The following is a 9,580-nucleotide window of genomic DNA, read 5'->3' on the forward strand; positions in this document are numbered from 1 at the left end:
TTAGCTTTGTTAATTTCCTTGATACCAAAAGGAGCACATTTCTATCAGTACATATACATTTGGGCCTTAAATGCAGCACCAAGGACACACTTGATCTCATTCTGTCACTCTGTACATCAGCTACGTGTCAGGGTACAGAATGAATTGAACAGCAAGCCAAGTCTTGCTGCAGTGAGGCTGAAAAAAAGACCAACTCCAGCTGTGTCCCTTTGCTAATGGTCTGAGCATATGAATTTGGTATACCGGACACCAGTTCTTTATATTATTTCCAACTCTTAAAATTAAGATCTATTATTGTTATGCATTCCAAGGTTATGCAGACTTTACCTGATGTTTAAACTACTAGTGGTTCTGCAGTAAAAAGAAATCCTTAATGAAAGGTATTACCAGCAGCTGCTGCTGTTTTCAGAAGGCTGCATAGGCCCTGTAAACCAAACAAACTGAATAATTTACCAAGGGGAAATGAATTGGTCCCCCCTCTGATTCTACAAGGTCATTATAAAATATATTTAGATCTCTTTGGGGTTGTAGTTACCATGACAAATGTTCTGAGGTTCTTCTAATCTACTGATCTTCCAGCCCCAAATTACTTAAAAGTAGGTCACCCTGCTTCTTACACCATGGCTAGAAATACTGCAATCATTTTGCAATCTTTACTTTTGCCCTTGTCTGAAGATCCTGAAAAACAAGCCACTAGACATTAAAGAATCTTGTGTTTTGGATCCACCTTATGAGGTCTTTTTCAAACATATGAAAGCTACCAAGCTAGGTCTGTAACTAGTGGTCAGATAGAGAGAAAACTATTACCATCCAAATGTTCACTGTATATCTGGATCAACATCAGATAGCTAATTTTAACCTCAACAAACTAGGTATGTTTCTCATGAATTTGAAGTGTCAGAAAACCTGCCTCCTGACAGTATAAGGTGTAGCACAGTGCAGGCCAACAACTGACTAGTCCAGATCTATTTTTAGTAAAGATTTAATATTGTATAACCAATATTTGTTACCACTACTGGTGGAAAAAAATGTTATGCAGTTCACTGAAAAAAAAAAAATCAGATTTTTTTTTCTGTACAATGAAATTACTAATCTACAAAAATATTCAAGTCATGTCACAATGCAAATCCATGAACTACTTTACAACATAAGGCAGAGACAGATTTAAGGATTACTGAATGCTTGTTCTCAACATACAGTGCAATATCATTTCCAAATAGTTAAAATCTTTAAATGTTAAAGTCAAGCAATATTTCATTTCTTCACTCCTTTTTGTGTTACATTTTTAAAAAGCAGAAACATTTGTTCACCAACTGTTATTGCTTACTGTGTGTAATGTTAATTACCAGGATGGAACTGAACTTTAATAGATGTCCCACTGGGCTATAAATAGATATTTATCTGACAAGCACTATTGAAAAAAATACATGATTCACAGCTCAGAGATCACAAAGACTGAAATGTCACAGGGTGAATTACAAGTTAGACATGTTCACTTTATTTCAATTTAAATTCATTTTCAATCATGCAAGTGTGATAATTGAAGTATATTGCGCAAAAAACCCCCAACCTTATTGTTTCTATAAAAATTAAATCATTTTTTCTATTTATATTAGCAGAGTAGACTCTCACCTGAAAAGGAAATATGTTGTCGGCTCTGTTCAAACTATCTTCCATCCAAGATTTCGGAGCAAAGGCCGAGCTAGGCCTAGCATACTTCTGCAACTGGATATGATTACTTGCAAAATTCTTCTTCAGGGGTGAGATGGAGTTCAGGGGTGTTATCCCTCCATTCAGTCCCCTGCGGTGGTCTCGCCCTTGGGACCCTCCCCACCCACCATATCCACCGCCACCGGGGCTCCATGAAGAAGATGGTGTAGGTGATGGGCTTTGGTAGCTGCTCCATGGAGAAGGTGGTTTGTTAAGATTATTAGCCAAATGAGGCAGTTGATTAAAAGCAGCATTTCTATGTGTAAATGGAGGTGGATGAGGGCTTGCAGGTGATCTTCTTTGTTGCTGATGCTGATTGTGATGATGCTGAAAATGGGGGTGATGAGGGTGGTGTTGAGAGAGGGGTCCAATCTGGGGGGAAAAGCTACCTCCAAAGCCAGGGCTGACATGATGTGGAAAATTCTGAAATAGCAGAGCACCATTATTAGCTGAGGCAGCAGGGACCCCTCCCTGGTGAAAAAAACTGGCATCTTCATTGATTATTGTAGAAGAAGAAGGAGCTATAGCTGCTGACCAGTTACTAAAACCAGTCAGAGAAGATGCAGTGGATGTTAAGGGCTGAGTTGAAGTACCTAGCCCTGAAGCCTCTTGATAATCAAATCCTGTTAACACTGGTGATTCTATTCTTATTTTCTCTTTCCCGTTGCCATTCTCTGAAGAATTGTCTCCCTGATTTTCCTCAGATTTAGCTTTCTCAGGTTCAGGCAGCATGCCTGCTTCCTGACTTTGACTAGGGGAAAGCTGCTGTTTTTCTAGAGACTCTTGCTTTTCCTGTTGCTGAGTTTTAGATTTTTCTGACCCCAGAATCTCATCCTGAATGTTATGGGCAGCTGGAGCAGGAAAGAGCCAAGCTGACCCAGCACTACTGCCATTGGCAGCTGTGTTATTATTTATAAAAGCAGCAGGGCTGGGGGCTGCATTTTGATGATGGTGTGGAGGCTGCAGATGTGGGTGAAATCTCACTGGAAAAGCTGACTTATTGCCAGTGTTGTTTTGCACTAACACTCCAAACCCGTAATCCCCCATTTATTATATTTAGGATTTGATTTTCTCCTGTAAAAAAACAACAACGATGTTTAGTGTTTCTCTCCTCCTCCACCAAAGAGGAACTAGCAAATATCTTGTTTTAATCTAGATATTCCAGTTTCTTCCTCCACACACTCCTTAGATATTTCTGATTTGGATATAAGTTCTGGTTCTTTCAAAGATAAATCTCTTTAAATATTTAAGATGTGTCAATTTATGTTTGTTTCCTTTCTCTGGTTAGAAAGAAAAGAAAAATAAATCTTTGGTTAGCAAAATAAGAGGCTTCCTTTTCCTAAAGGAAATGCACATCAATAAGAGAAAAATCTTCTGGGGACAGATATAAAGAGATTTTAACTATCCTGTTTTTTTCCTCCTCAGCAGCCTTGACTCGGCCATAAATGAGTTAAGAGGAAAAGAGAAACAATGACGCCTGGTCCCTCCACCTCTTGGCTGCAATAAAAGAAAGAAATTTAAGTCTGGAATAATTTAATAAATTCTATATAATCTAATATATATTTGTTTCCTGTTCAAAAGAGTCCTTGCTGTGGATATGGGAAGATTTTACCTCAGGATTTTAGCATTCAGTGGGGGAGTGAATTGTGCAGGAGGCTTTTTTCCCCTGCTGCTGCTAGGGAAGCCTTTATTGTGTATTCTAATAATAAATAATAATAATAATAAATACTATTTTGTATGTGTCCTTTAGAGAAGTCTTGGCTTATTGAAGGGGTAAGATTTTTATCTCAGAAAGTCAGTATTCTGGAGATGAGAAGGAAGTGAGCTGTGCAGGAGAAGGGTGGATTCTTGATGCTGCTCCTGTTGGGTTGGGTTTCTGAGCTTGCCAGGCTGGCCTCCTATTTACGATCAGATATTTGTGTGTCCTTCAGATGAGTCCTGGCTGTCCGAAGAAGAGTTTCATCTTAGAAATCAGCATTCGGGGGAGGGGGTAGAGCAGGCAATGACTTGTGCAGGAGGAGGGTGAGGGTGGTGTCTTGCTGCTGCTTCTGGAAGGGTGGTTTCTGGTACTGGGCTCGCCTCCTTTTACTGAGCTAGGTAGGCTTCCTTCAGCTGCGGGAGCCCTTGTCTGCAAGGGAGGGTGGGTTTTACCTCAGGGACACGGCATGCGGCAGGGGACAAGAGGCCGGTGGAGGGAGGCTAAGCTCGCCAGGCCCCTGTTCTCTATGGGGTACTCCCTCACCGCCCCCCCCTCACAAGTCCTGGCGTCTGGGAAGGCAGGAGGGATTTTACCTCAGGAGAGCAGCCGCCTCCAGCGGGGAGGGGATGGTGCAGGCGGCGAGGGGCCGGGCTCCTCTCTCCCCCATGGAAGGTGTTTACCCGGCTCTCCCAAATCGCCCGCAGATTACGGGACAGGGTCACGATCGATTAATACTGCAGGGGAGGGAGACCGCTGGAGTCACCAGGGGGGTGGGGTCCTGCGGCGGCGGCTCCGAAGCGTCCTTTCCTCGCTTCTCGTCCTCGCAGCTGCAGGCGATTGCCCTTACCCTTCATGTAAAACAATCGATTATCGCGGGGGGAGGGGGGCGCGAGACCGGCTCCGAGGAGTCGGGAGGCGTTTCAGTAATCGGCGAGTCTGGATATTACGGAATCTCTTGTCCCCGGCCGCCTCCTGCTCGCTGCCGCAGCCGGTACCTCCCTCCCCGCCCGGCCGCTGCCGAGTCCCGTCTCCCCAGGACAGAGCCGCTGAGCGAAATGACAACCAGCTGGAGGGAGGCAGCGCGGCACTTCCGGTTTGGGGGAGGACACACCTCCTGCCCCGCCTCCCTCGCGTCTCCTCAGGCGGAGGCCTCGCCCCCGCCGGCTTTACAAGTCTCTTCCTGGCGACGTCATGAGATGCAAGGAGGGGCGGCCGCCATTTTTGGTAGGGGCACGAAGGTGCCACTCCGACAGTCATCTTTGTGGTGGGCACTCTTCCCTGCTTGGTGGCCATCTTGGATTGGGGCACGCATCTGCTAGCTGCCAGCAGGACGGCCATCTTGGACTGAAGAAAGCAGGTACTCCTTGAGCAGCCATGTTTGAATATGGCAGCGCTCTGTAACTGCTGGTTCTCTGTTGTCCTGTATGGATCAGAACGAGCAGGGGGCACGTTCCTGGGCAAAACTCCATTGTTAAATGGGGGAGGGGAAGGGGCAAAAGGCCTGAAACCAGTAAGATATACAACTGCTTGGGGAAAACCTGGGGAGCAAGTAACACCCACTGCCAACCCCGTCTCACTATATGCCCCGAGGGCTCTGGCCACTGCAAACCTCACCTCCCAGTAATGCCCTGAGGGTTTCAGCTCACTGCAAACCCCACCTCGTTGTATCACCCACACCCTCAAGGCTCAGGCCCATTATAAACTCCACCTCCCTCCCCCCATTGCCCTGAGGACAGAAGCCTTTTGCAAACCCTGTCACCCCAAGGGCTGAGCAGTATAGCAATCCCTCCCTCCCTGCACTACCCTATCACCCTGTGGACTGATGTACCTTACAAAACCTACTTTGCTGTAGGACTTCATCACCCGGTGAATGAGGCTTATGGCAGCTCCACCTCCCTGTAATAAATACGTCATCCCAAGGGTGGACTGCAGGGCACAGAGGTGATGAGAAGTGAATAAGAATGGAATAAAACAAGAGGAAGAACAAGGCACAAAGAACCCATAAAATAAATACTCAAGTAAATTCTAGAATCTATCTGCCCCATAACTGCAATATCTAATCATCCCAAACATTGTAATATCACTACTTGAAGGTGTGGGGGGTTGTACCATTACAGAAAAATACATGTGTTTTAAACAAGGTAAAGGAAATAATTTACAGGACTGAACATGCAGGTTCCACAGGAAACAAACCCGCCTGTAGATATTAGAGTTTATATCTGTGTTTTTCTCACTGCCTTTAATTCTTCAAGGGGTTATATATTTAGTCAAAATACCATCAGATCTGATCTCAACATTTTAGTTTCTATATGGCAGATACAGGATATGAAGACAAGGTGTCAAATTTTCAAAGTTGGCTAAATTGGCTTAGGAGTCTAAGTCCCATTTTCAAAATTGACTTAGCCACTTATGAGCCTGGGACTGAGGCTCCTGAGTCCCTTATGTATTTTTGAAAATTTATCCAAGAATTTGTGGTGTTTTGGCACTAGAATTTTCTCCCTAGGCAAAAGTTGCTAGTGAAAGATATAAACATGAATATAAACATAGGAATTGCACAGACCCGTCATAATCAAAAAGCCAACAAAAATATTACATTTAAATATGAAGTGTTTAAAATATTCACCACAACTACTCCCACTGAAAGCAAATGAGTTACAAATAAACTAAAGTGAAAATAGGGAAAGCGTTTCAGTATAAAATGAGGCCCCAAAAGCCATATTTTGCTCTCATTAAAGATGGCAACCCATTGTGGCATATTGCATCAAATGCTCAGTCCTCTCCCCTTCAGTCCACCATGGTGTTGGTCCTTCTGGCACTAGCTCTACCCATGGAGGTCACTGAGAACATGTGGCAAAGTCATTTGGACAGCCGAATGCTGCCTATTTGGGATGACTTCAAAAGTCAGCTGGAATCTTTCATCTGCAAGTGTTCCCCCTCATTCCTTGCCCCATAAACCTATAAACCCATAAACAAAATAAAGAAGTCAGATCAGATGTTCTTGTATCAATGCAAATGGAAGTCACCATGCATGCATTGCCTAATTTAAAGGGTTTGTGATTCTTAGCTAAATTTGTAGAGGAAGGGAGTGGAGGTTTAAATTGTGATATCCAATAAATCTGATCTTTCAGGATGATGAGATGAGGACATTATAACATGAGAGCTAAAAATAGGGGTGTTTATACAGGGATAGAAAAAATACTGAGCCATGTTCATACCATTATGGAATTCAACTGTCAAAGTTGGAGTGGTGGAAGGAAAGGACCGTTTTAATTTAGTCTGCCCTCATGAGCATTATCAGAATTTCATCTTGAACTACCATGCTCAGACCACAGCATTAGTAAGCCTGAAGCCAGCACTGGCATGAAGTAGATATAGTAGAACCTAGGATCTAACTGACTTTAGTAAAGAGTTTTTACTGAGTAAGTACTACAGGATCAGGTCCTTTGTTTCTAAAGCACTTTAGGAAGCTTAGGGATGAAAGGCAATATATATATTATAATAGTAATTAAGCGTACTTTGTGATATACCTATATGTTTATTAAAAGGTTAGTTGTTATTTTTGTACCTTATATGGCAACCTCCACACAGTGAGCCTGATTTTCAATGCCATTAGATATGCAAAGTGAAATTCCGTGCTTAATTTGAGTGCAGTTATCTGGTCTGCATGTACATCAAATAAACCGCATGCACACAACAGATATGTATTTGCATCTTTTGTTCATAGTTTTGTCTTTTAAAAGTCATCTTATGTTAAATATTACATAAAGATTGTATTGGCTGCATTTTCTAAATGAAAAATAAACAGACCTCTGCTGGTTACAGAGCTAGCTAGGCTTCTCACCTTCCAAGTCTCTATGAGGGCACCCCTCTCAGGTCTTGGGCCTCATGCCTTTATCTTCTCTAGAGTGCAATCCTGTGATTCTCCCACACTTAGACTAGGTTCTTGGCTACAGAACCCTGTGTACTGACTGTGCTTACTCAGCAGGTCCAACTGGGTTTGGCACCTGTGATTTTTTCCTTCAGCAGAAAAAGGGTTTTAAAACAACAGTCTACATGCACATCTATCTTACCTAATGCACTATCATCCTGTGATTCTAGGCCTAGATTCCTCAGACACTCCTGTGGATGCCTGTGTCAGTCGGGTTTCCCTGACCAGCTCCTTAACAACTACCTCCTCACTCAAGATAGAGAGAGCCCCTTTTAGTCCAGCTAGAGTCCCTTGTTCTTGTCAGTTCTTCAGCTATGGCCTTTCTGGACAAAATCAGTTGAGTAGGCTTAATAGGAGGTTGAGCCAGATGCGACAGAGCCCATACCAATCCTCAAATACTTGCTGAGGGATGGCTTAGCCTGAGCTATTCTTCTCCCCTTCCTGCTTGTTTTTCCTTACAGCCCACAGTTAAACTAAACCAACATATTAATACAATACATATCCCAATAACCAAGTTAGTATACAGTATTCATAAATTATTACAGAGCAGCTGGATATGCATCAAAAAACTACCTACCTGTTCCTGAAAGATCACTTCTGTCTCCATGCCTCACTGCTACAGTTGAGATCAGCAGAGCTATAAATAATAGGGACAGCTAGCAGGGTATTCTCTGTGATGGGTTCACAACTTTGGAATTTGCTCCACCATAGTCTGAAATAGTCCAAAGTTGATGAATTTCAGTGCTTGCCATAGACTCATTTTCTCTCCCTCCCACCAGATATTAGAAAATGTGTGTGTGTGTGTGTGTGGGGGGCAGGATTGTAATTGGAGAGATGGGGAAATAATGGGGTGGAGGACTGTGGTGAGTGATCTTAAAGTACTACACTGATATTTTGAATTATGTCAAGGACATCTAGAGATGGGCATGTCTATAAATAAATAAATACAATAAATACAAACATTTTCCGAAGTTAAGTAACAAAAAAGAAATTAAGACGTACGTATATTCCAGAGCGAAAGATGGAAATCACCACACAGAAACACTTTTCAAAGAGTTTCACTCAGTAATGGGGTATCCACCACCACCTACTCCAAAGCCGTTTTGAACCTCTTCTGTCACCCGATTGCGTGACATGATATTTTCAACAAATCCAGTATTGTTCATGCATTTTATGAAGTAAGCTCTTTTCTCTGCAATTGTATACACCCTGTTTCTGTGTGAGAAAATATATTTGTTTCCATACAATGAAAAGCATCATTGTTTTCAAACATCTAATTAGTGGGTTACAATTTCCCTTTTTGTGTACTGTTTTGCAACCTGTGCAAGCCTGTCTGAATTTTAAACACTATTTTTCTCTGCACTTTCCAGTCACTCTGTTATCAGCATCATCATCATAGATGCAGAGTTAACAAGCACTTCTGTCAAGAAGCAATGAACCTGGCTCCAATAATGTATTGTTGAATAAACAGTTGGAAAAGGACTGCATGGATGGCCCTCATTTAAATTTAGGCACACCCTTGCAATGCATTAGCGTAAGTGCTGATCAACTAGTGATATAAGTAGAACTTCCAAACTCTGATGTTAATCACCTTGCATGACAAACATGGTTTCCTGGCACTAGCTACCTGATGGAGGCTTCTCAACGGGTGATATTTTGATGGCATCGGCTGCCCAACAGGATTTGCGTCATTTTATATAATCTTTTTAAGGAAAACTGCACAATGATATAGAAGAGATTGCAGTCATGACATGTAATTCCAAAGAAGAATAAATCACTAAAGAAAATTAGTAGTGTCTATAAATATTAGCATTTAACAACCAGAAAGGAAGCTGCTGCATTGATGGTTTGATGATGTCAAGTAAGAAAAGCTCACGAAATTTGGAATTCATGAACAAACAGGAGGAATTATGATTTGCCACATAAGTTTTGTGGAGTTTTTTTAACTGATTCATTTAGACGTTATATAATACTTTTAAATCAATCACTTTTAATAGCTGTAGAATTTCAAACAACTCTGAAAGTCTCCTGCTTTCCCAAATGTTAAAATAGGAGCTTGCATTCTCCAAATCATATGCTACATCACCAGTCTGTAGTTCCTGCTGGGAAATATCAGAACAGCAGCAGCCTCCACTGAGAATTAAAGATATTACTACTAGTTTCTGCAGTGATGGACATATTGAAACGTTGACAGTTATTTCTAAAAACCTTCAATATATATATTTTCTTATTGCTCTAATTAA

The 9,580-nt window shown here is 42.1% G+C and overlaps 1 protein-coding gene across 3 annotated transcripts in view; it reads right to left on the minus strand.

The window, feature by feature from the left end:
- CPEB4 (cytoplasmic polyadenylation element binding protein 4) overlaps nucleotides 1-8,049 on the minus strand; it is a 61,415-nt gene extending 53,366 nt beyond the window's left edge. For 2 of the 3 annotated variants that reach the window (XM_048861207.2, XM_048861206.2), the window contains exon 1: nucleotides 1,633-4,467. In XM_048861207.2, coding sequence (XP_048717164.1) covers nucleotides 1,633-2,757 — 1,125 coding nt within the window. In that variant the 5' untranslated portion in view covers nucleotides 2,758-4,467. Of the gene's footprint in view, nucleotides 1-1,632; nucleotides 4,468-7,914 lie in introns of those variants that run through there. The other variant, XM_048861208.2, reaches the window with a different exon arrangement.
- Between the last annotated feature and the right edge of the window lie 1,531 nt (nucleotides 8,050-9,580).

The sequence above is a fragment of the Caretta caretta genome, chromosome 8 (genome assembly GCF_965140235.1).
Source record: "Caretta caretta isolate rCarCar2 chromosome 8, rCarCar1.hap1, whole genome shotgun sequence".
NCBI lineage: Eukaryota > Metazoa > Chordata > Testudines > Cheloniidae > Caretta > Caretta caretta.